The sequence below is a fragment of the Candoia aspera genome, chromosome 7 (genome assembly GCF_035149785.1).
Source record: "Candoia aspera isolate rCanAsp1 chromosome 7, rCanAsp1.hap2, whole genome shotgun sequence".
NCBI classification, from domain to species: domain Eukaryota; kingdom Metazoa; phylum Chordata; class Lepidosauria; order Squamata; family Boidae; genus Candoia; species Candoia aspera.
Genome location: NC_086159.1, coordinates 18,328,986 through 18,356,154, shown reverse-complemented (window position 1 = coordinate 18,356,154; position 27,169 = coordinate 18,328,986). Strand labels below are relative to the sequence as shown.

The following is a 27,169-nucleotide window of genomic DNA, read 5'->3' as shown; positions in this document are numbered from 1 at the left end:
TTGCCAATCGGAAGGTCGGCGGTTCGAATCCACGTGATGGGGTGAGCTCCCGTTGCTAGTCTCAGCTCCTGCCAACCTAGCAGTTCGAAAACATGCAGATGTGAGTAGATTAATAGGTACCGCTTCGGCGGGCAGGTAACGGCATTCCGTGTAGTCATGACCACGGAAGTGTCTATGGACAAATGCCGGCTCTTCGGCTTTGAAATGGAGATGAGCACCACCCCCTGGAGTCGGACACGACTGGACTTAATGTCAAGGGAAACCTTTACCTTTACCTTCATACTGTACATGGGTATTTCCACCCACATAATTTGTCTCTTGTCACTGTGAGTAAAGAAAATAGAACTAAACCTTCAGCCAGATCAAGTCTAGTCTGGGATTTGAAATCAGTTGATAAGTGAGCAGATGCAACAATATAATCTGAAAGGTATATAGCAGTGTTACTCAACCTTGGCAGTTTGAAGATGTGTGGACCTTGACACCCCAGAACGTGAGTTGAAATCCACACATCTTCACATTGGCTGGGGAATTCAAGCATGTTGGCTAGGGAATTCTGGGAGATGAAGTCCACACATCTTCAAGCTGCCAAGGCTGAGAAACACTGGTATATAGTATGAACATAGATTTTAATTACCACTGCAGTAATGAGAGGATCTAGCCATTTAGCCTGAAGAAAGAAGGCTGTGGTCTATGATCTCTGAAACTTCATAAGCAAGTATTCAACAAGGAAGCACTAGTTCTGAATTTCACTCTCAGAGGTAAAGGTTTACTATTAGTGGTTATTAAATCATGGCAAATTATAAGTCTCCAAAATGAAATGATTGCACCATGTTACTTTATTTGCACAGCTATTTTTTGTTCTAGCATTATATAGTTAAACAAGTCAGTATAACCTTTTCTACAAGTACCTTACTATTGACGTGGTTGATTATGGTTTCATTTATTTATTATCTGGTGCTGTCAGATTGCAATCTGGTACAGTAAGCCTTTCTCTTACTTTATCAAAAAAAAAAAAAGTAGAGGGGAGCAGAAGCCAGGGAAAGAAGCTTAATAGAAAGAGACATAATCATGTACAAAGAAAGAGGGAAAAACAGATGTCAAAGCATTCACATCTGAGAAGAGAAGCAGAGGCACTTTTAAGAGAGTTCATGCATCTGTTCTCAAAATTTAAACTGTCTACTGGCTCAAATGGTTGGGAATTCTTGTATCTGAACAATCAAAAAAGGAAGAAGTTAAACAAGCAGGAGCAAGAGAGTACTAGCATTTAGAATTAAGAAGAATGGAATTATACTTAATGATAGCTTTTCCCAATTTCATCACTCTCAAGTTCTGGGCTACAAGTTCTATTATTCCCAGCCATTATGTCTTGTTGATTGGAGTGATTTATTGTACTTAAACTTTGCTATATCCTTCATTCCCAGTCCTTTCTTTTTTCTTCAGACATTCTTTAAAATTGAAAGATAACCTGCAATGGATGGAATCAACTTAAGGGTATTTTGTAGAGAATTAGTGCAAGAGGTTAAGCACCGTTTTCATATCCCCTGTGTCCAAATTCTCCATGGACTCAACCATTGGCAAAACAGCACAAAAGTGGTTTGCCAGTGCTTTCTACTAGGGTATTTTCTCAGTCTAACCTACAGCTCTCATATTCCCAGATAAACCCCCAGTCGAGTACTGAGAATGCCATCCCAGCTTAGCTTTCAGGCTCAGGCAAGATCAGCGGGGAACTTCTATCTGCTAAGACATATTCAGCATCATAGTTTATTATTCTGTTTGTGAAATATGTCATTCCAATCTAAAAATACAGCTTGCATTTTAGGCGTGATAGAAATAAAAGGTAATATGGAGCCGTGTACAGCCCACATTTCAGGCGTACATTCAAGTTGCCAAAGTTGAGAAACACTGCATTCAAGAGATAAAGCATTTTGCAAAAAGAAGTGAACACATTTTTTTAAACTCTTAAAAACCTTGAAAAAGAAAATTGGTGAATCAGATTTGCAGTATGGTTCCCCACCCCTCCACCCCTGCCCCTTCTCGAGTGAGAAAATAGTACTCCATGGTCACAGAGACCACAAAGCAACAATCCTGCTTTGTTTATCCAACATCGAATAACATCCATTCTCTAGGACTGCAGCTGCAAGATTAGTTTTGAAATGCACTCAATGTGCTCCAATCCAAGCGCTGGTTTTCAAAATTCCACACTTATCGCTTTTGTTTTATTTAGCTCTCACAGGCCATGCGACAATTTCTATATGCACAGAAAAGCTGTTGCAAACATGCCATTGTCAAGAGCGGTTGCAAACTGGCAAAAGAGTGAACGTGTTCTTTCAAGTGCAGTCACAGCTTTGTAAAACAGTATAATCATTTTTTTTCCACATTAAGCCAGTTGAGCAAGAGGACACAGCTTTGGAGCAGGGAGGAGTAACTCAAAACCAGGAGCTATTTTTATTGAGGTTCTGATACACATTGTCCCCTGCCTCCAATAATCCCAACTAAAAAACTGTCCTTTGCACTGCAAAAAATAATAGATTAAATGCTTCCCAGGACTATCGTGCCTACTTTTCAATATACAGAGAAGATAGTCTTATCGTGTTGGGCTTTGTAAGTGGATAAGGCATGAGGCTAGAAACTTGTAAGATGTTAAGCTGCTGTGAATTGAATGCTTGCTTTTGCTTCTTTTATATTTAAAGGGTGAACCACCTTGAATGCATTTTGACACAGAAGGGTAGAATTTTTGTAATTCTTCTTTCTCCACCATTCAAGGGCAGAGTCCTGCTTTTATAGTATTGTACAACAGTACTGCCCCAGTTTCAGAGGGAAATTCTTTGGAAACTTTGAGGAACTCCCACCATTTGAAGAATCAAAAATCTTTAAAATGAACTCCTCCCAGCCCCTCTACCCCCAAAAAAATAGTCCAAGGGAAACTGTTCTTAGGAGCCAATGAATGAGAAATAGAAAGGGGGGAATGTAACATTGGAAAAGAGGGGTGAAATGTAGTGGGATGGTTGGAATCGTGAATAGCAAGTGCTCCATGCAACAAAGTTATTAAAGTTTCCTGTAAAAAAAAAAAAGCTTTATTTCAGCTAATGCATGTTCCTCACCTTTGCTGAGTTAACGGGAACACTTACAGGGAAAGATTGAGTAGCATTTTTTTTTATTTGTTCCATCATATCCAATTCTTGAAGACTGCCTGATTGTGCCTAAGGTGGGACTAGAACTCACAGTCTCCTGGTTTCTAGCCTCATGCCTTATCCACTACACCAAATTGGCTCTCTTTAAGTAGCAGTCGGTGATGCTTAACTCCTCCTACCCATCCATACATGTTCTCCCTTTCTCTGGATACCCAGACAGACCTCTGAATTTTGGAGGCAGGACTGAAAAGCTAATCTTAGAGGGAATTTATAAGGGAATTTGGACATTCAGAAGAAGAGCCCTTCCCTGCCAACAGGCTCACTGTCAAACCAATTCAAAGAAGAAAAGGGTGGGGACAGAAGAGAAAATCAGAGTGATTCAATAGTGTGATGTAATATAATTTTATTGCAATTTTAAAAAAGATATACAGAGAAAACAATATACAAAAACAAATGAAAACAGCAGAGTACACACATTTAACACATAGTATGGTCTCCATGCTGGCTGGTCCATGAAGTCACGAAGAGTCGGAAGCAACTGAACGAATAAACAACAAAACATGGTCTCCAACCTACACGTTGTTATGTCCATGGGGAAGGTGGGTCAAATATCTGGAAACGCTTTTATTGATCTTCAGTTATACAGTGCAGAAAGAGTTGGTTCTTATCTGAGTTGTCAGAAACCTAACAGAAACCTGGCTCAGAATAATCACAGTCCCTGCTGCAGAACACAGCAGCACTTTCAAAAGTGCTCTGCTCTGTAGTATATTTAACGGATGACTTTTAGACATGTCCAAGTCAATTAACTTGGGTACATCTAATTCTACATAGATTCTGGCTGTCTAGTGAGTGTGCACACATCTGTCACCTTTGTAGATGCTGTTGCCACCATGCAAGAAAAACATTAAATTTGCTTTCCCTGGTGAATGTTGAAGCAGTTTCCTTGCTGCATAAATTGGAGCTAAGGAGCGAATGTTATTTATTATCTGCTTAAGATAATTGCCAGAATGTACGATGAATGATTTCCTGTTAAAAAGCAAGTGTCTGACAGTACAATCTTACACTTGTGTACTCAGACAGTAAAGCCCCACAGATTTACTGCCTGTTCAACATATATAGAATTACAGTTTTAATTACAAGAGATGAAAAATAAAGAAAAAAGTATCTCTATCATACAGTCTTTGTTTTCTTAGATTTTTGCTGGACAGTTTTGTTTAATTTATCTACTTACTAGTTATAATTCTCCACTGAACACACTTCTGAATAAATGCACTCCAAATTGTTCTTAGTGGGTGAAGCTTCTTGTTAAATATGAGTAAATTATTAAAGTAATAGATCTTGATCTGGAGTTTGAAAGTCTGTATCAGTTGGTTGGAAATTTTACAATAAATTGATAAAGGGGATATATTTTAACCGGTTAGAGTCCCCTTTTCGGGAGAGATGGGCGGTGATAGAAATTTGAAAAATAAACAAATTTTAGTAGTTCGTGAGTTTTATATCAAATTCCTTCTCACCCAAGGAGGCCTTCAGAACAATCAGAAGATCTTTGTTTGCTTAATCTACTTGTTACTGCTCACATTCTTTTCTTTTTTGTACTCCAAGCCAGCCACATGTAAGCAAAATGGAGGGGAAACAATGTTCACATTTCAAATCTGTGCTTCTAATTTTTAGTGCATTTTATAATGGCATTTTTAGTCAAAGTTTTGTTTTCTCCAAACAGGTATTTTGTATAATTCTCGTATTTTGTTAACAGGTTTTAAGACAAGTTACATAAATTCTCCATTCCTTTGCCTATTCTAAAAAAACCAAAAATACTGAGCCATATTACTTCTTAAATTGGGGAGGGGGCAGCTTTGTCTATATTCAGTTGGGAATGTAGGCACAACTAGAAAACAGAAATGATAAAGGCTTGTGTGGGCGTCTCAGGCTAGGAATGTTACAGTTCAGTAAAAATGTGCCCAGTGCTTCCAAATAAGGCTGGTAACGTATTTTATCTAAAGTCCTGGTGGAAAACCTCCAATATAGGCCAGTAATTCTCAGGGTATTACAGCTGGTCTGTGGAGTGGGAATAAATAACATAAAAATAATTCTGACTGTATAAATGCTATATATTCCCTGCCTATATGCCTACTGTATGCATTATAATGAGTGTAATATTTTTGTGGCTGAATTATAATTATTACAAATAGTAAACAGCATCATAGAGGTACAGGTAGTCCTTGCTTAATGACCTTAACTGGGACTGGAATTTCCATTGCCAAGCAAAGCAGGCAAAACATCACATGACCGCATCGCTTAGTGACAGTGGTTCCGGTAGTCCTGGTTGCAGTCATTAGGTGAGGACCTTGTGTTTCTCCTGCCCTGCCATACTCACCTCCACTTCAACTCCTCCCACCCTCCTATCTCCCTCTATCTCTGCCATTTTGGATACATTGCACTCCACCACCACCACCTACCCCTGCTGCCCCCAGCTGTCATTCACCGTCTTCACAAGGCGCGCCTGGCCAAGGAAGCTGCTGGCCCTCTGCGAGGCCTTCACAGAGGCATTGCACAGACACATTGCACACCTTTGCCATTTTCCTCCCGTTGTTGACGAGGCACTGCCTCGGGCGGGCGTGCCTCATCAACAACAGGAGGAAATTGGCAAAGGTCAGCTGGTGTCCTAACAGTCAGGAACCACGCTGAGACAAGGAATAAGTCTCTAGGGTTTTATTACTGCTACATTAGACAGAAAATCCTAACAAATTATAGAAGTGTGAGAAAACCCGTACAGATAAACCCCAAAAGTCAAGGCGGGTCTGTTCTGTGTCTCTTTGAATGACTGCTCAACTCCTCACTACTACGCATGGATTTTCCCCCCTGGATAGGGGCCCCCTCCTGCTCACCACCAGTGCTCATGACAGCTGGGGGCAGCAGGGGTAGGTGGCAGCAGCAGACACAGGGCGGCCAAAAGGGCAGAGATGGGGAGAAGTAGGTGGGTGGAGGGAGTTGAAGTGCACCCTGCAGTCTGCCAAGCAACCAAATTTTGATCAACTGACCATGGGGCACTGCAACAGCTGTAACTTTGAGGACCGGTCGTAACTACCATTCATTCAGCGCCATTATAACTTTGAATGGTTGCTGAACAGATGGTCATTAAGTGAGGACTATCTGTATTCCATCTTGTATGAAAGAAGCCACTTCTCAGATGGCACCTGTCGGAAGTTCGTTTGTTTTTTAATTGCAATATACCGACATTAAAAAAAAAAGTACCCAATCATGGCTGCAATGTTTCTAGGCTGAAGTCCTACACACAAGAATGGAATGCTCTGTCATTCCTTCAAAGAATTAGAGCTAAGAACTGACATGTGATTAATTTTATTACATTGCTTACAGAAACATGAGTTCTGCTGGCCCTGAAGGGAGAAAGAAAATGAGGCAATGTGATGGACTGATTGAATCACTGGTATATTATATACAAGGAACTACTGCAGATCGTAAACCAGATGATAAGGTAACTTTTCCAAACCAGTGGAATCTCTAGGATTAAGAAGGAGAGCATTTATTTCTGGCACAGTTTCCATGGTGTGTTAATATCCATCCCCTCTTATAAATCATCCAATGACTTTATGATGTGAGTTTTGAGGGATATTCTGATGATGTTCCAAAAGTCCTTAAAAGCCCAGCTGTTTTCCCAGGCCTTTGTTGGACCTCTGTAATTTGTTCTGATTTTCTCTTCTGGTCATCCATGATCTGTTTCTTAATTTTTATTGTTTCTTGCTTTTAAGAGTAGACTGCCCAGAGTTGTTTGGCAGCTGCTAAAGTATATAAATAATAAATACATCTCCAGCTAAAATGTTCTTTTTTTTTTAATCCATTCAATCATGTCCAATTATCAGAGACTGCCTGGACAAGTCCCTGCAGTTTTCTTGGCAAGGCTTTTCAGAAGTGGTTTGCCATTGCCTCCTTCCTAGGGGTGAGAGAAAGTGGCTGGCCCAAGGTCACCCAGCTGGCTTTGTGCGTAAAGTGGGACTAGAACTCATAGTCTCCTGGTTTCTAGCCTGGTACCCTAACCACTATGCCAAACTGGCTCTCAAAAATAAAAAGTTCTTAGTCCCATGTTAATATATTGTGCTGAAAACAACTTGCTTGAGAATACCCCAAAGACTCACAGCAATGCACAAATACAACATAGGCTTAAATACTACCCAGAGATCTCCAACTTTGCACCCTTCAGATGCTGCTCTCATGCTATAGTGGTTGGGAGTGGTGGGAGTTGTTATCCAACATGTCTGGATGATGCCAAGTTGAAGAAGTATGAAAATACTTAACAAATCAAGGCTTTCTCCTGGGCTTGTGCACTCCAATATTGTCTTCCCTTTTTCTCTCTGGACTAGAAGGAAGGGTTTAGAAGAGTTCACCTCTGCCATTGATTAAGTATAAGGCCTCTGTCCTCCAATTCCAGAATAATAGAAACTGTAATAGATTAAGCTACGGTTGGTTTAAACAAGTAAAATTCAGTACTTTAAATTCAACCCTAAACAGCTGTTTGACAGATGATTCATGTCAGAAATGAATTAAAAACTCTCATGTTTTATTAGTTGCTATAAGTGGACCTAAACATACCATTCATTCATTCCAGAACCCTACCCTTTTCCTGATGAGGCATTGGAGCTGATTTGAAACTTAAAATTTGCAGGGAGATTGCTGCTGTCCACAATTTACTAAGAGCTATAAAACAAGGCCAACAGATACCTGAATGCCTGAAACCACAGCACATTCCAGATCTTTCCCATTATTTACACAGCCAGAGTAATGTGTATTTGTTCATTCTTCCAGGCTACAGAAAATTGTGTGTGCATTCTTCATAATCTTTCTTACCAGTTAGAGTCTGAGCTCCCTAGTAATTTTACTGAGAAACTCTATGTGCCAAAAAGAGATGATCTGTCCAAGGACAACAACATTGGATGTTTTGGAACAAGGAGCAGGAAAGCAAAGCAGGTAATAGAGGGTTAAAGAGGGAACAATAGTTTTGTGGTACACTCCCCAGCTCTCTAAGTAAGGCTGAGAAATCTTTGTCTGAAATTCACAACTATCCATATCAGTCTTCCCTAGAAGGATCTTACTGGGAATATTGGGGATTTTAGTCGCAGTAGATCTGGGGACTAAACACTTTGGAGGTTGGCTGATATACAGTATGTATGTAATACGCAGATATGGTGGGTGAAAAAGATCACTTAAAATGAAACAATACTCATAAAACAAAGATAAACAGTCCTTGACAGTAAGGGAAAAAATCTGAAAAGTACAAATGGGGAATACTTTGACTGACTGACTGATTGATTGATTGATTGATGCATTATGTGCCATCAAATTGGCATTGACTCTTAGCAACCACATAGATAGACCTTCTCCAGGATGAAATACCTTTATCAGGGCTAACCAGAATGCTATAGAAAACTTGCTAATCTTATAGAACCTTCATCAGGCCTGGTGGTATAAAATTAAGGTATGAGGTTGTGACCAAGTTTATACAGTTTCAAGACGAATTTTTTAATCTAGTCTTTCTGATGTCTCCCCACCCCAAACATTCTGTGGATCTAACAATTATTTGATATTATGAAGATGGATCCCCACCTCAGAGAAAAATATAGCCATTAGATGTGAATCTCTTTCCTTTTAAAAATATACTGTGTTTTGGAGGAAAGAAAGTAAAACTGGACAGCCCCAATAATCATGAGTAATCAGCAGATGCAGCAATGGTCTATCTTCTCTGGTTCTTCTTAACAATTAGTCTTTACATGGTTGATCAAACAGGGGTTACAGCGAGTTTATGTGCTATTGAGCCCACAAAATGATTTACACATAGGCATGTAATCAAGATTTGGGATGGTTGGTCTCTAGATTTCATTAGTAACTTTAGGAGTCAAGCTAGTGGACCCCTTTGGATCTGGCCCAAGAAGACTTTGGTTGTTACTCACTTCATTTCTGATATATTAATCTGTTTGCCTATTTAGAAGCAACAAGATCTGCCTCTGCCAGAGGAAAAGAGTAGTCCCAGAGGCATTGAAACCCTCTGGCACTCCACACTGATAAGGACATATCTGTCCTTAATAGCAAAAAGCACTAGAAACTTCACTCAAGAAGCATCTCTGGGAGCTCTGCAGAATCTCACTGCTGGCCGTGGACCAGTAAGTATCTGAGAAGGACATGGATATGACTGGTATTAATGACTGGTATTGACTGGTATTAAACAGTTTACTGCTGTTTCTCTTGGGTAAGCTCAGAGCAGCACACAAGGGGAAAAAACTTACAATGAAGCCATAGGGAATAGAACAAAATGATAAAACCAGTACAGTGTTCAGCTGTTCAGCAGTAAAGGTCTGGAGTAGGCAATGGACACCTACAAATTGCCCTGCTGGTACCTGGCCTCATTTTTTTTTAATACTTTGTTTTTTCAAATATCTAAGGGAGCTCTGCAAAAGGAACAGCTGGTCTCTAGTTGCTGTTTATCTTTTAATTGTTAAAAATGGCTAGGGATTATTGATGCCCATTCTTTGCAACAAAGATGGCAGCTTTACTTTGTTTTGAGGTGCTCCTACACAAGGGGGAAGGAAAAGGAAAAGACAGAACCCATTGCCATTGGGAAACATGGAATTGTAGATGGTCCCGAGGGAGCTGAGAAGGACTCACATAGTGAGAAGAGAACGCAGCGTGACCCAACAGGGTAGCCTTATGAGAGGAAGACAAGGAGAGTAAGAATAGGTGAATAGACTGCAACTAAGTGAAATTAGAGAGCCAGTTTGGTGTAGTGATTAAGGCACCAGGCTAGAAACCAGGAGACTGTGAGTTCTAGTTCTGCCTTAGGCACAAAGCCAGCTGGGTGACCTTGGGCCAGTTACTCTCTCTCAGCCCTAGGAAGGAGGCAATGGCAAACCACTTCTGAAAAGCCTTGCCAAGAAAACTGCAGGGACTTGTCCAGGTAGTCTCTCAGAATCGGACACAATTGAAAGAATTTTTTTTTTTTAAGTAAAATTAATGGGACATCTTAGGGAGGTCCACCAGCACCAAAACCTGCTGCACCATGTTGAATCTCACCTATTCTTCTTTCACTATACCTCTGTAATTTGTGCTCTTCTGTATTCTTCAGTAGCAGACACCTGTGCTGCTTCATCAGCAAGACATTTCTACTGATGCCAGCAACATTTGAAAAAGCATAATTTGACAAAGCACATCCTCTTGGAAAAGGGCTTTGTATAATTGGGGTTCCTTGGTGGGTGCTTTTATTCATTAAGGTTTGCATATCATATTAAAAAGAAAACACTTAAGGGAGTTCCTGTGCAGCTCCAGGTCTGCGTTAAAGTCTTCAAGGGCATTTCTAGACCTATTCTCCTAGCATCCCTTCCCTTCCAAGGAAACCATCAGTATCTTCTACCACAGAATTCTGATCTTCCTGGGAGGTGGGAACATTTTCTTAATGCTTGAAACGCCTTTGCTCAAGGACTGACAGTAATAATAATCTTCTCTCTGGAAGAAAAATATGCGTACCATGTGGAGTGGTGAATTCCCTAAGCCTGAAAACTGTATGTGTTTCCTGACAGATGCCATTGGGGGTGGCTTACATCATTCTCAAGAAGGCCAATGGCCTCCCAAATATTCGAAACATGCTACATGTGAGCAACTTAAGCGTTAGGAAAACAGCAGTCTCCTTACTCAGGAACTTGTCTCGTAACACCTTGCTGCAAAACGAAATAGGTAAATACACATTTCTAATAAACGTTATTTGCATGGGTATTAACTGCATGATAGGATGTTAAGAATGTTGAACTAGACCTTCAGTAAGATGAGTACCACTATTTTTTCAATAGGCTGTCAAGGCCGAGTGTGAACTGTGTCCAATTTAATCTTTTTGAGGAGATACCAAACCTACTTGGGTTGCTATGTAATGGCTGCTATTGCTAGCCACAAGACACTATTCCAATTGCTTGGGAACCAGAATTGGACTGATATGGCCTCCACTAGACTTTGCCAAACTCTGGCTCTACAAATGTGTTGAGGCTCCAAATCCCAGAATGTCTGCAGCCATTTGAAGTGTTGGGATTTTGCAATCCCAACAAAATTGGAGGGCTTCAGATTATGGAAGATTGGCAAATGCTGTTATCCCACTGCATGCCTCTCCTATCAATGTTTAGTGCCGATAACAGTTTAGCCTTATTACAGGTGGTAATGTGCAGCTTACCCTGAACAGAATGTATCTGCATACCCTGCATAAAATTCAGGTGCACAGAGCACATGAAGCAGATGGGTGCATATCGTTGTCTAGAAGTATCTGTCTTGTACATAGGTTGTACATAACATAGGTTATCTGGGCATCATGATTTTAAAATATACACATTGCACAGATCAGGGACCACATCCTTGGATTTCAGAGTCTTAGACTTCTGTATCAACCTTAAGCCTAACAAACATGTTAGACTATGGTGGTGTGCATAATGCATGAACATGATCTTAATCTCTCCCTACCCATAGGATCTGAACATCAGCAGAAAGACACAAATACAAGTAACTCACTTTCTTCTGTAGCCACAGAATAATAAATTCACATAAATAAACTCAACAATATGATCTGCTAGGAAAGCTGGTCAGCTGCATCTTTCCTCTTAGTGCAAAAGAGTGTGGTGTTAAAACTACAGAGGGTGGTATGGGGTGGAGGAGAAGTTAAGGAAGCCAAGAGCTTCTTACCTGATACTGCAGAAGTGGAGATGGCAGCCACCTGCAACTTCATTGCAGTACCAGGCAAGGTTCCAGTAGCCTTGGTTGATGTAAAGTGCTGGGAATTTAACAGGGGCCATAGACATTTTATTTTTATTTCCTGAACCATCATCAGGAGAAGTAAGTTTACACTGAAGGGTTATTGTAGAAGTATCTTTACATTCATTAACTACATTGGCTGGACTTCAGGAGTCACTTCTTCCTTGTGCGTGAGAAAGGTAAGTTCTGGATCTACTGCAGTGGAAATAGCAGTCACATAAATCCTAATGTTTTCATGGAGTAAATTTGCAGGAAAAAATTGAACATTTTCATTACAGCTAAATATTGTTAGATACAGGCATATTGTAAAGAACATGTGATGGGTATTTTTAAACTTTAGAATAAGGGTGCATCTTGATTATTTTTCAGCCAAAGAAATACTGCCGGATTTGATTGCCACACTTCCAGATTATGCCCCCAGATCTGATGTAGTCGATGAGACCACTGCTTCTGCTTGCTATGCTTTGTACAGCCTGACTCAAAACAGTTCCCAAAATGCTCGGCTTCTCTTGGATCATGATGGCATTCCAAAGGTTATGAATATCAGCACAAGTGATAGGTGGGTGTCCATTCCTAAAATGAGTATCTGCAATATGTGAGTTTGCGGCAAAAGATACATTCAGGACAGAATTTTTCTGTTCTTGATTTTTAAAAAATGTTTAAAAGGAGTCTGAAAATATCTGTTTTTAAGGCCTCTGATCTGCTTCTCCTTTTCCTGTTCCCTTCAGTTGGATCTTTTATCTTCCCCTAATAGGCTTCTTTTAAATTGAAACTCTGTGGCATATTTTGTTCTTTTTAACTTCGTGCTGGTACAGTGCTTACAATGCTGAACTGCTTTAAAAGTCATTTTTATTACTACCGTCCTCAGCAAAAGTGGTAGAGCTGCCTCAATCCTCTTGTACTCCTTGTGGTCTCATGCTGATCTCCACGGTGCTTACAAAAAGGTAAGCTAGCAGAATAGATAGGAATCTTTTGAAAATGCTCTACAAACCTTGGGTTGTTTTTCTGGATCTCTGTTAAAAATCCACATTCCAATCAACTCAGCTAAAGCCTTTTCAGTCTAAAGTCTTGACCCATGCAACATTTTGGGGTTTTTTTCCCCACTTTGGTATTAGTTTTTCTTGGATTTTTAAATGAATGTCATACCCTAATGCATTTTCGGTATTATAAATACTTAAGACTGAACCCTAATTTACCCTATCAGAGATTTGGAGTTGTTAATTAAGATGGAAATGGGTTTCATGTCCTTTTGTTATGTTTGCCATAGTACTATATCCTACCACGGAAAGTGCCTTCATGAATAGAATATGCAAAAATATTTTTTAGATGGGAAAATAATATTTACTGACACTTTCTGCTTCTGCATTCTTTCAGACTTTTCCCCCTTAACATGTTTTATGTTTTTTCAAACACTGGGATGGTTTCCTAGAGACAACACAGCTAACCAAGCCCCAAAGACCTCCAAGTTGTTGAAACATTTCAGGCTGACCAATGAGCAAGAAAATACTCCTTTCCAAGTTAGGCTTCTCAAAAGCCCTGCCTTTAAATTAGAGGAGCACAACTGGATTCCCAGGGCCGCACTTAGCCGGAAAAGTCTTAAGGCCGGCCCAACAAAGGAATGATCAAATTGTCATTGGTAATGTGACCAAAGGGGAAAACCATTACATGCAAACCTGGGAGATAATCCTATGAAAGATATTTAATTTCAATTAAATTTGAATTGAAAGGAAAGGAATTTTTTATTTGTCCTGGCCACGTTTTAGAACATAGCCTCCAGCATACCAGTCAAAAGCTAAGCGTGGCATTTGGCCCAATAGAAGGTGCGTGTTCCTGCTTTAAATTGTGATGTTCAGTTTATTACTGCCCAGGGCAACAGGCCCATTTAAATTAATGGAAGTTTTTGATATACGTAAATATACACCATCAATCAATGTCAAACCAAATACAATTTTAATTGCACAGTTACCTGCTATGTTTACTTTCATTTTTAATGTAATAGGCACACAGAAGGTTGTTTTCATAAGAATTGCAATGCATTGCTCTCTGCCCAGTCACAATCCTGACATACATACACACACATATAAATATATATATTCCAGACTGTAGCTAATGTGAGAAAATAATATCCTGTTAGTGATATATATGGCTTGTGATTGTTCCCTATAACAGTCTAGACTAATCTTCTCCAATCTGGTACCCCACAAAGGTGTTGGGACTACACTCTCCAAATTCCTAGGCAGCATGACTGACAAATAGAGGCCAGTAGATTGGAAAAGTTGGTCTATGCCCTCCTGAGTCACAGCCTAGCTTAAGTGTGTTTCAGATCCACGCTATTTTAAACCAATTAAAACCATCTTAGAAAAATTGAATTTATATCCTTTCTAGACCCCCAAAGTAGCTTCAGTAGGATGTGTATCTCATCTCTAATGTATGTTTGATAATGTATCGTTGTGTTTCTAGAATTGTTTTTAACTATGATTATTTTTATTTTTGCTTTAAAGGCTAGTTATAAGAAAATGGATTTCATCAACAATCGAACATTAAGAGCCCATAATTCACTGAAAGACTGAAAAGCTGGATAGGCCTTAAAGACCTGTGTGGAAAAACAGCACAGATATGTCCTCCTCGTTCACTCAGTACCAAGAATTCTGTAGCATCTCCCATGGAAGAATGTTTTATATTTACAATGGATGTCCAGAATAAAGTGCTGATCCCCATATTATCTTCCATTATACCCCTGCTTATTGCTCCTCTTAAAATCAAGACTCATCTGTAAATATAATGAAATCCAAGCTGCAACTTAGTAAATCATTTTAATATCAAGCCAGACACTGACAGCCACTGCACACATTATACTGGGTCATTTTGGGGGCAATCGTCCACATCAATGTCTTGTTTTTATATTATGGAAAATTAATAACCAAAGAAGATGGGATTTGGGAATTCTTGCTGAAACCTTCTGTGTGTTTTCTTTTTGCTAAACTTATTATAGTGAGTGCTTCATACAAAACTGCCTCTAATCTGCAGACATTTGTGCAGATTTTCTGAATATGCAGACAGATTCTGTATAAACTGCTCTTAAATAATATTTTCCTAGATTGTAATTTTTTGGTATAATCCTCCATGCATGTATGGTTACTGATTTTTTTAACTGAAATATTGTATTGTTGGAGATACTTTTAAAATTCCTTATACCTGCACCCTGAATTTACCAATGCAGGAGATTTCAAAATTTGTTGTATAACGTTTGTTCAAACAATGCCAAGTTGCTCTCTTACAGTGTGGTCTGTTTTATTATCATTTTGACCAGAAGAACAAAATGCTTCCCATGCTTTTAACTGTAACATTCATCAGGAATGGGCATCCACACCGTTTCTTTGTGTTTGTGTGTATGTGTGTTCGTGTGAAAGAGAGAGAGAGGGAGAGTGCATTTGTGATGCTGTCACCTTGCAAAAGATGCAGTTAATATATAGTGCATAATTAGCATCATTTGCACATCTATATCATGTGACTCCTACCCAACAACTATGGGAATAGTATTGCACATGCTCAACTGAGGACTGAAGTTGTCCTTCCTTATGCATCCTAAACACTTGTGAGATGGACTGTGTGGGCCAGTTTCTTTTCCACCAACAACATGCCCAGCAGGCAGGGCTCTGCTCCATTTACAAGTTCAGACACATGAGAAGATAATGTCGGTGGGTCTGTGCTGCACGTAGACAGCAGAGGTCAAAGACTCCAGTGAGAAGTCTGACAGCTGAATGGTAGTATATCTTAGGAGTGGCTTGCTTACTTTTATTACTTGCACCTTCATTGAATCCTCTTGTTTTATCTTGTTTTATTTTTAAAATTGTATTTAGAGCAAGTGCATGCTGCCCACTCCCTTAGCAGCCCAGTGCAACTTGTTTCATGTGGCTGGTAAGGAGGTGAGATCCTCCCTCTCCACTAATACATATCTACAATAGTTGTTTTTAGGAGTACATGCATGGGAATATTTATTTAGCCTTCCCACACCCATCTCAACAATGCATTCTTTCTAGAAGAAGCTAGGAGACTCACCAGGGGGCGTGACCTTTTCCGTGTTACTGTGAAATTCTATTTATTGTTGCAATGCTGAACATCCTTTGCTTTGAAAGGCAGAGAGAATGTGACAAATCCATTCAAACTAATGGCTGCCAACTTTCCAGCTTCCAATTCTTTCAGCATAATTTTTGAGTTTAGTCTTTACGCATTTAACTCAACATCAGATCCAGGTGGACCTAGTAACCAAACACAAGATACCGAATACTTGAGAAGGAGCTTTTCTGAAAAATAAACTTAGGTTGTTTAGGTTAAATTTCTGCCTGGTGTATCTGATTCAAAAGCATCCCTGTGTTATTCCTGCATTGTAGATTTAGGTGCATACGTAAAAATGTGGAAAGATATCGCATGTGATCATAAATAGAAAGTTCTGTAATCTTACTCCACATACAAGAGACCTTTTTTTGCCTGAAAATGGGAACTTGCTGCCGTGTCAGCACATTCTTGAAAAAATAGTTAAGTTTCATATGGATACTGTAGCTCTGGAAACAATTGCTCATATGGGCTCCAGATAATGCCGATCCCAGCTCACATCATCCTTTTGTATTGGCTGACTGGGAATGACAGGATTGTAGCCCGGCAATATCTAAGTCATTCAGGTGCACTTAAAGCATCACATTTTGACCCTATCTTTGATACGTCTTCTATAGGGGAAAGCTTCAATCCTGAAGAGGTCATAGAATTTTTAAATTCTTTAGTCTGTGCTTCCATTGAGTTGGTTCATTTACATCACTGGCTAGCTGCACATGGAAACAGAATAAAGATGCTATCCTAAACAAAGAAGGAAAAGTCTAAGCGCAAATCTAATATAACCTTCAGAGAATGTAAGAAAGAATTCTGGGATCTTGTACAAATTTGCCAGAGCCCAAAGATCAGTATCCATGGATAAGCTTCCCTGTATAAAAACATATTCATTATTCCCAATTTAAACAACACAGGATGATAAATGCCTCCCCTTTGTGGGGGCAGGGGGGCAGAAGAAAGGGATCACAGCAGAAAGGCAGAAGAGCATAACCCATTCTTCCATCCTCTTAGCAACTATTTTGGTTGGCTGCCATTCTCACTGGCAGGAATAGACATTTCCTCCCAAAGCCAAATATCTAAATAGATGTGAAGACCTAGCATTCTGGAGAAGACTGTAATGCTGGGAAAGGTGGAAGGAAAGAGAAGAAGAGGACAACCAGCAGCAAGGTGAATGGACTCAGTTAGTGGTGATGGCCGCACCATTGGAAGATCTGAAGGACTGAGTTAGAGACAGATTGTCACAGAGAAAATCTATGTGGTCACTAAGAGTTGACACCAACTTGATGGCACACAGTCATCAATTATCAGTGAACCATGTAATGAAAAACTGTACATTTTCCCTTTCATATCTGGAAATAAAAAGGGAAGAGGTATGTCCTATTTCCCCATTTCTATCTTGCCCTGATTTTTGGCCACTTATAAGTGGTTTCATTTTGGCATGAACTGCTAGATCAGGGATCTCCATTCTTCTCAGGCCTGAATCATTTTTGAGAGGGGAATTATATAAATCAACTAACAAAATTAATAAATGTAGAAGTTTGAAAGTGTGTTGTAGGCACTTTCACAAAATGGTTGTCACAGTGGGTGTGGTTGGTCACAAAACTCATAGAAGGCAAAGTTCTGGGCTGCAGCTTCCCAGTGTTTTATTTCCAATGATTCTAATGTCATATCACCATTGGCACCACCACCCAGCTAAAGAATTGTCCTCAGATCAGGAAAAAAAATAAGATGAGGCAAAGGAATCCTCATCCTTATGATGGTGAGATGGCACTGGCAATCCAATACTTCCAATTCTGGTGATTCAGACTCATCCTCTTGGCCCATTGGAAATGCCACTCCTTGTCAAGAATCGGAAAACAGGGATGCTGGCAGAGGGGAGCTTAGCTGCAAACAGAAGCATCTGATGCCTGAAGGGCTTCTTAGAAGCAGTCTGGTGCTAGAAATCAGGATTGAGCAGTGCCGGCTGAGTTTAGGTGGAGACTGAGAAGTGGTTTGCTATTGTTTGAGATGATAGGATGGGATGGGGGGAGGGAACTATCCATTTTAGCTTTCAGCCTTGGGATTTCCTGTTAGTTTTTCATCCAATATGGAACCAGGTGTGTTTTGTTTCTTTTTGAAATCTCAAGGTCAGGTAGGCACTATAATCTGTTTAAAACCATATTTCACCTGTTGCTGTGAAGCCTGACTTAGACTACAAATCCTGCCTTGCCCCATGATCTTCAGATGTTACTAGGAACTCTGTTCCTCTTTAAGCTCAGGCTGTATTTATGATTATCCCTTTGCTGTTGGATTTATGGTCCTTGTAATCACTAAATAAATAACTCTAGTTGAGAATGGCAGAGTATCCTGAGGCCTTGTTAGAAATGCAGATTAAGTTAGAAGCTAGTAGCTTTCTTTGCAGAACACTTGCTTCCCATTCATTCTCTACTGAAAGGAACATGTTGGCAGGCATGATGATTCTGGGCACCATACTGGGGACTTGTTGCTCAGTTAGCATTCTGGGAAAGAATCCCCTTGCCAGGATCTCTAGCAAAAGCTCCCAAGGGATGTGAGCATGAATACATATTGCTTCCATCTGCACATTCATGTGAGAACACGTTAAATATGCATTCAGGTTACATTCAGCTGATTCAGGCAACCCTGTTGTGGCTTTATAAACTGAAACATAAACAAGTGCTTTCCCCCTAACAAGAATCCGAAAGTTTTCTAATGAACCATATCTTCCTATTTAATCTGATCTGGAAAAGTATAGCCGCTGGTTTGAAACAAGTGACAATATTAAACAATTTCAAATTATGTTTTATTTGTTTGAAGGCTGACAATGGTAATTTCTTGATTCAGTGAAACAGAAAAATCACTGTTTAACATGTTTTGACAATTTCTTCATCTGTGTGTATTATGAAGGAAACATTAAAGAGGATGTGACCAAGAGTGAGAAGAAGAGCCAGTGTAGTTGCAGTGTTGAATTAGGACTAGGGAATTTCATCTCAAATCTATTCCCAGCCATTAAAAACTCACTGGATGACTTGGGACAAGTGACTCTCTCTCAGTCCAACAGGTTTGTTACAGGAATAAAATGGGACCTCCCCATGTAAACTACCTTGAGTTCTGAGAGGAAAGGTTGGATGGACCACCAATAAATAAATCTGAAATTATTATGGTACAGTGGATCAATTGAATGAAACCTAAATGATGCTCCTTGCAAAGTGTTAGTACAGGTAGTCCTTGCTTAATAACCACAGTTGGGATCGGAATTTCAGTTACTAAGCAAAGTGGTCTGTCCTGATTTTACCACCTTTTTTGCAGCAGTCGTTAAGTGAATCACAATGGGTGTTAAGCGAACCACGTGGGTGTTAAGTGAATCATGAGGTTCCCATTGATTTTGCTTACCAGAAACCATCCAGGAAGGTCAAAAATGGCGATCATGTGACCATAGGATGCTGCAACAGTCATAAATGCGAACTGGCTGCCAAGTGCCAAAACTGTGATCATGTGACCATGGGGATGCTGCGATGGTCTTAAGTGTGAGGACCAGTCAAAAGTCAGTTTTTTCAGTACCATCGTAAGTCTAAACTGTCAGTAAATGAATGTTTGTTAAGCAAGGACTACCCGTAACAGGCAGTAGAATATCTGTTTCTGAGAGTGCCTTTAACCTGAAGAACAAATGGCTTGATTTTTCAAAGAAAACCAGACAAGCTACTACAGAGTAATTAAAACTGTATAGAACCACAGGGTGGAGAAATGTCTTCAATCTTGTAGGATGGGTTGGTGTCCTGTGCTAAGAATAAATAGGGGCAAGGAGAAAATGAATGGAATCAAGGTGGGAAGTGCTTGTGCCCTAAGCAAAAAGCAGGTGTGAATTACTACTTTCTTAAGTCATACAATCCTACACACACACAAATATTTTTCTTGATTTCCCACCTGCCAGAATTTGAACCTGCAACTTTTCAAGTCAGCAACAGTATCTGCAGCAGCTTCTATCACACCTTCACTATGATGATCTCACTTGCAGAAGCAACAGCAGCAGCACAGAACCAGCAGTGACTGGAAGAAAGACAGGGCAGAAAAAGGCAAGGAAAGAGCAAAGGCAGCTTTGGCAAAACCAGGAAGAGGGGAGTGGTTACTGGAATCATTTACAAATATGGGGGACAGAGGAGAGCTGCCAAAAATAGTGACAGCCACAGTGAGCTTTGTCAAAAGGGTGCAAGGGAGAAAGATCTTGAGGAGCTGCATGTAACCAAAGGGTGGACCAGCAGCATCCATTAAGCCAGTGTTTCTCAACTTTGGCAACTTTAAGATGTCTAGACTTCAACTCCCAGAATTCCCCAGCCAGCCATGAATTGAAGTTCATGCATCTTAAAGTTGCCAAGGTTGAGAAACACTGCATTAGGCCTTTGATACAGCCCTCAGGCTCCAGGAGAGTCCAGGAACCTTATGCCTTACAAAGCTTTGCACAGAAGAGGATGTGGCAAGAAACTGGCCTTTTCTGCAAGGTCCAATAAGACTTGGACCCTCACTGAGTAAAGACAGACCATCTGCACTGAAATCCTTGAGGCCATTAGTATATCTACCACATCCTGGCTTTAAAAATCTGGATGGCCACTAGTCAGCAGCCGAGTTATAGAAAACTCCAATTCTTTGCTGCAATGTCATGGTTGTCTGGATTTTTACAGTCCTGACTTGTAGCTCTAATACTCTTGCTGAGCCTGGATCCTGACATTAGTCTAGCAAGCTGGCTGGGGAATTCTGGGAGTTGAAGTCCACACATTTTAAGGTTACCAAGGTTGAGAAACACTGGTCCAGCATTAGGAGATACAAAAGAAAGTGTCTGGTTTTACTCTTAGGGTAAAGCCATAATCCCAAGACCCAGGATATTATTTTATTTCTGTATATTCTACAGGAACAAACCAACTGGTTTTACTAGTCCTGGAAATAATGACAGTGGCTTTAATCTGCCCACACCCAGGGATAATTTATCTTCTGTGGGCCTGCTTTCAGTTTGACAAATGCTTTTGGGCCCAAGCCAGACAAAGCTTTATCCTGATATAATTATATTCCCAGGTGCAGGGGAAGATTTTTATTTTTTAAACTTAATTTAAATGTATTAATATGTGATATTCCTTTTCTCTATTGCTGAAGCTAGGAAGAATATCTCAGCTGAGGCATTTTCATACAGCTAACATCTTCAGCCAAGTCCTCATAGTCATCTGAGCTGCCAGTTAGTGTCCCTACCTTAGGTTTTGGCTTAGCATGTTGTATTCAACAGGGTTATACCAACCATGAATTAGCAGGAAGTGTGAACTCTGTCACTGTTAGACCCAGGATAAGGCAACTCCCTTTGCATACAAACCATGTTCAAATACTCAAGCAGCAGCCAATTAAAACTGGGGAAGTCAAATAACAGCAGGTCCTTCCATTGCTCAACATCACTCAACTCAAGCTGAATACCCAAAGGAAACCAAAGGATTATAGCAAAAGCTATTCTATTATCTCACCTGTAATATAATTGACATACAACCTATAGCTGTAAAGAACTGCATGCCAATGTCTTTATTGAACTAGTGGTATCAAGCACAGGGGGAAGTGATACATCATCGTCTTCATCATAGGAACCCAAGGATTCAGACAGATGCAAACGTTCCATAAGCAACACCCTTTTAGGCAGAAACACCATCTTTAAATCCATTTCAATGAAGGGGAAATGTATGAGTCTAGGAAGATTTATTGGACAACTGTAAACCTTGGTTAACTATTACTATTCATTGGCCAGTATAGCTAAACATTTACTTCAGCCTGGAATCCTTGCCTCTCTTCTCCATTCTCCCCAACTTTTTTATGGCTTGTTTTTAGCTGATTTTTTCTTGGGAGAGCAGCAAAATATATGGACTTTTTGGTTTGTGAAACTCCATCTCAGCACTTTTTCACAGGGCTCCTTTCATGGCTTAAAAACAGATCTTCACCTGCATGATCTCATGCCATCTGTATTTCACAGCTGGCCCAAACTCATCCTGGTTGAGTGATGGTGTATTTGAAATGGCAGTAAAAATAGCCTTTTTTTTGAAATGCTAAACTTCTATAGCATTTGTGGGCAGTCTAGGAACTCTTGTCACACACCACCTCCAGGACTCCAGCAATGGATGTGCTAGCAGTTCTTTTAAGGGAAAGGGAAGGCTTAATGACTGTGCAGCTCACCATCAGGATGGATATTTGACTGACACACACAAAATGAAGTAAGGCTTAGAAGGGGGATTTATTTATTTATTTATTTCTCCAACATGTATGGCCACCAACTCTAATACCAGCCATTTAGGTCCCTTTTGCATGGAATGAGCTGAAGGATGTTTTCTTTCTCCAGGCAGACCTTCTTTGTTCCTTGTTCTGGAGTGCAGGATTGTGAAGATCATTGTGGATTGTCTTCAATCTGCTTTTGAAGAACTGGGGAATAGAAAGTGGAGTGAAAATACCAATTGGATTTGCATTCTTCAGCGGTCACAAGTTTCAACACTGTACTCACCACAATTTATGTAGGTGAGATCAGTCCTCAAGGTTTTCCAACCTGGAGATCTACAGGAAACAGACAGATACGAAATATCAGGCAGCTTACTGACTAACAACAGCTGTTGGTGGGAATTATTGAATTGCTGGGCTTTGCTCAATTATTAAAATGATTTAAAAGCTGGGCCTTAGGAGAAAGAATGGCTGGAGAAAGATAAGACTTGGTATTGGTAATTTAACTGATCGATTTACACAACTATTTTTGGGGGGAGATGGGCGGTAGCAAAATTTGAATAATAAATAAATTCAACACAGACCTACAGCAAAGTTTTAACGAAGGACTTAGCTGTATTTAAAGGAATGGCACCCTGATGCCTGTGGTTACCCAAATTCATATTAATGTTACTCTTTGTACCAGTTAGGCTTTTTTTCCAGGTTATTTTAATTACAAAAATTCAACCGAGCACCTGTTCATGCATTGCACAGTTCTATTTAGGATTTTTAATCGAAAGACTTTGCTACAGGGTGTGTCTCAAAATGGTACTTTTGAGCAGCCTAAGGGAACACGTTTTGTCTTGATTCTGTTGCTGGCACATCCATTCTATGGCATAACAGGAGCCAGCAACCTGTGCAATGAACCCAGGTTTGCAACTTGTTTTATCCACTTATTTCTTTTGTTGAATACTGGACCGCCTCCAAGTCTTGCTACTTTCTTCAACTTTAGGCACACTGTCTGCCTAGACCAGTGTTTCTCAACCTCAGCAACTTGAAGATGTGTAGACTTCAACTCCCAGAATTCCTCAGATAGCATAAGCTGGCTGAGGAATTCTGGGAGTTGAAGTCCACACATCTTTAAGTTGCTGAGGTTGAGAAACACTAGCCTAGACAGACCGACCAACAGATATTTTTCAAAGCCAAGTTTTCCCAAACATATTGAACTGGGTCCTCGTAGAGCTATGTTTTATAGGTATACTTCAGTGCAAAAATATGAACTCTTTTTTTTTCAGACCAGGAAAGACAAATCAAAACTGTCTCCTTCAGCAATAAGGAAAAGATAAATCCCATATGAATTCAGTTAAATTAAGGTTTAGAATAATAAAAACCTCCCCACCAGCTTGGAAATAATGTAACATCTGTGTTCATCCTAGCTGGGAAGTCATCAGAAAAACAGAGTGTCTGTTTACTCTTGGAGTGTAGTGTCACACTTTGTGTTACGAGCTCATTTGTCAGCATTGTGTATTCATGGGCTTTGTGCTCAGAAGTATAACTGTAGTGAACAGTTCTTCTAGATTTGATAACCAGAAATGATTCCTCCTGTGTATAAACTTTTATGTAAGAGATTTCAATGTCATGACTGGCTGAAATTCATACAATAAGAGCTGCACCCATTTTCAGGCTAGGTTTAAACAGATCCAGCTGTTTTGCATTAGTTTTCAACAAAATGCTTGCACAGAATCCAGAGTTGCCACTATATACTTTGTTGAAAAGAATAACTGACAAAATGGAAAAGACCTAATTGTCTTTCCTGGAGGAAAGACAAACTAAATACAAAGGTATGCTAGGCTCACACCTTCTGCTAATCCATTATTTATTTTACTCTTAAGTGAGACACAGATCACATTATGGCATAGTACAAAGTATGAATCCAGCTCATGTGTGTGTGTGTGTGTGTGCATGATTGAGGGAGAAGAAGATATTTATGTATTGCATTTTGGTGCCATTGATCTTCCAGCATCATCTCTAGGTGTCTCTCAACCTAGGCATCTTCACAGATCTCTTCTAAGGACAACACGAAAAAAAGGTTTACCATATCTTTATACAACCTGGTGCCCACCTAATGTATTAGGACAATTATTTCCAGAATTCCCACCCCATATGGGGGTGGGAATTTATTGGACAACCTGGGGCTGGACCTAGACCACATGCAGCCTCCAAACCCATTTCTTGCAGCTCTCAGAGACCCTCCAGCCAAAGCTGCAGAAAATTATTTCCATCTCAAGAAGGGAAACTCACAAAAATCATAGTGTAAGACATTACTCGACATTAAAATCCCCAGACCACTAAGCCAGAAGGTGGCCCCACCATGTATTATCACTGTCCTCTCCTGGTCTCTATCCAAAAGGCTGTCCACTTCTCATTTACTGGAATATGGAGCTTCTATCTTCTCCAGCTGCTCTGACAGAGGATACAGTGGTCAACCTGGAGGTTCTAGTGCTCTTCAGGATGAAAGTGTGATATATATTACCCTCCAAGTTGTGGCTAAGTAATGTTAAGTGTCTAGTTTCCAGACAGTCTTCTCTTCTTGGCCATATTGCTAGATCAGATGATATTATGCTGGATGATCAGATGATATTATCATACATAACACTAACTCCTATTTTTTAGAATATTCAAGCCTAAAAGTGAAGCCAATTAGTGGCCTGCTAGGACCACTGAACTGGAGCAGAGTTTAACACAGCAGAGGAGCTGTGCACAGAAAAAGAATATTATCTTCGATGGCTCTAATGAGAACGTCAGAGAAACACAGGTTATTGATCTTACACACTTAGCCCTCCCAAACATAAAAAATTACATGCTTAGACATAGTAGGTTCAAAGTAAAGTAAAAGGAGTCTTACTCATTTTTATTCTTGGTCCAGCTACATTCATCTTTGGTGGAAAAATGATGTTCCTTGTTTCTTCTGTTCTTTAGCTATACTTAGCGATCTCTTAGCCCTATAGCTGCTAAGAGCTGCATGGAAGAAAGGGCTAGGCACATGGCTTTAGGCCCAAGATGGAGACAGAAGCAAAACATGCTTCTTCTCCAATGGTGAAGGAGGAAGGAGGGGAGAGAGAGAAAGAGAGAGAGAAAGAGGAAGTGTGAGTTGGAGTGGCAACAAACAGCTTCCTCAATAGCACAGAGAGTTTGCATCATAGAGCAACCATCTATATGCTAATGAGGCATGCTGGGTTTGCCAGGACTTCCAACAAAAAGATTATATAACTTAACAACTGCTTATGCAGCCTAAAATCAGCTGAAAAAGAGGAAATATTCCGTTTTCAGAGTTTTATATTCCTGTTTTATTAGTTATTGAATCGTTATTTGTTTTCAGTGATTATCCATTTCCTTCCTTTTGGGATCCCAAACTAACTTGCTTAAAATATGTTTAATGCTTGTAAAAAAAGTTCACATCTTGCATAAATAAAAGTACATTCAAATAACCCACTGAAACATTGTTTATGCACTGTTGCTAATGTAGAGATATCATTTTAAGTTTATGATCTTAAAGTGGAGCACTAATCTGTTAAAGTAGGGTTGTGCTTATTAGGATTTTTAGAAAACATACTATATTCAGTGACTAAGCTAGGGTCTTAAATAGAGTTTTGACCTGTAGAGAGTGTGTATCTAACATGAGTCTCTGCCAGGAAGGTGCTGCCATGTTTGTCATGACATCATCATGCAAATTATGCAATTTGCATCATTTGTCCAGTGATGCCATGTTGCACATGTTGCCATAATGGCTTCTACTGGAGGCCTGTGGTCAGCAGTTGGGTTAAATCAAAGAACAAATACCTATATGTGAGATGAGCAGAAATCTGAGAGAAAGCCCTCATGGCCCAATGGGATCCCTCTCTCACAAAACATTTTTAGAAAATTTTCCATAGGACTTTATACTGTGTGCAGTTCAGCCATATACACCCTCCTGTCTTTTTGAAGCTTGAACGAATTACTTCCGTGGAAGATTATTTTTCTTCTGAACCCTGTTCATTGAGTTTTAGTGCTTGCCTCTTAGTAAAAAAGAATGATTGCATCAGGACAAGATCACGATGATTACAGCCCTAAGTAGCCCATAATCAGGCCTAAGTATAATTTATAACTGTACCATACATGGAGGATGTGATGGCTTCAGTACAGTACAAAGTAAACCATATGAGTGTGTTCTGAACACATTAAAAATATCTTTGTACATTCCAAGGAAAATGCACATGGGAATGCTTAGGCACACAAACTGTCTGAGAAGTCAAATTATTAATTAGACTAGCCAGTAATGTCCATTATACCCTCTCCAATTTATGTCTCCAAATGTATTGGGAATATAACTTCCAGAATCTCCTGACCCATTATGGCTGACTTCTCAGAGGAAAGACTCTAATCTGGTCTTTTTAAGGGATTAGCCTGGAGCCTTTGCCTTTAAAACTGCCACAGCACAGGTTCAGATCAGGCCAGGCCAGACCAGACAATCAACTCAACAGGAAGGCTAAAGCTACTTTTACTGAGATTAGCTATAATAACAGAATCTTGCAAGTCTGATTGTGCTGAACCTCCTCCTTATACTTCTGTGATGATTTAGGGAGGTCTGATCCTCTTCCCAGTATTACTTGTCTGTTGTGGACTTAAGAGACGTTTCACCCATCATCGCTTTGGTAATGGAGCTTTCATACTCTGTCAAGGTCATCTTTTTTACTCTCTACAATTTCCCACATAATCACATAATACATTTTTGCCATATTTATTTCCACTAGCATAGTTATACTGAACTTACATGGATTTAACGTATTGCTGTTCTGATGCACTTATGCTGATGTCAGCATAATGCACAGAATAAGATGGCAAACGTAACTAAAACTTAAAATCAGCATGTATAAAAGAAATAATAGAGTAAAACAATG

General features: G+C 39.8%; 1 protein-coding gene across 1 annotated transcript in view; it reads left to right on the top strand.

Moving 5' to 3' along the window:
- PKP2 (plakophilin 2) overlaps nt 1–15,198 on the top strand; it is a 61,060-nt gene extending 45,862 nt beyond the window's left edge. The window contains exons 7-13 of the mRNA XM_063309455.1: nt 6,507–6,624; nt 7,950–8,111; nt 9,128–9,301; nt 10,712–10,865; nt 12,291–12,480; nt 12,790–12,865; nt 14,423–15,198. Of these exons, the coding sequence (XP_063165525.1) occupies nt 6,507–6,624; nt 7,950–8,111; nt 9,128–9,301; nt 10,712–10,865; nt 12,291–12,480; nt 12,790–12,865; nt 14,423–14,491 (943 nt within the window). The 3' untranslated portion in view covers nt 14,492–15,198. The remainder of the gene's footprint in view (nt 1–6,506; nt 6,625–7,949; nt 8,112–9,127; nt 9,302–10,711; nt 10,866–12,290; nt 12,481–12,789; nt 12,866–14,422) is intronic.
- Nucleotides 15,199–27,169: the final 11,971 nt, after the last annotated feature.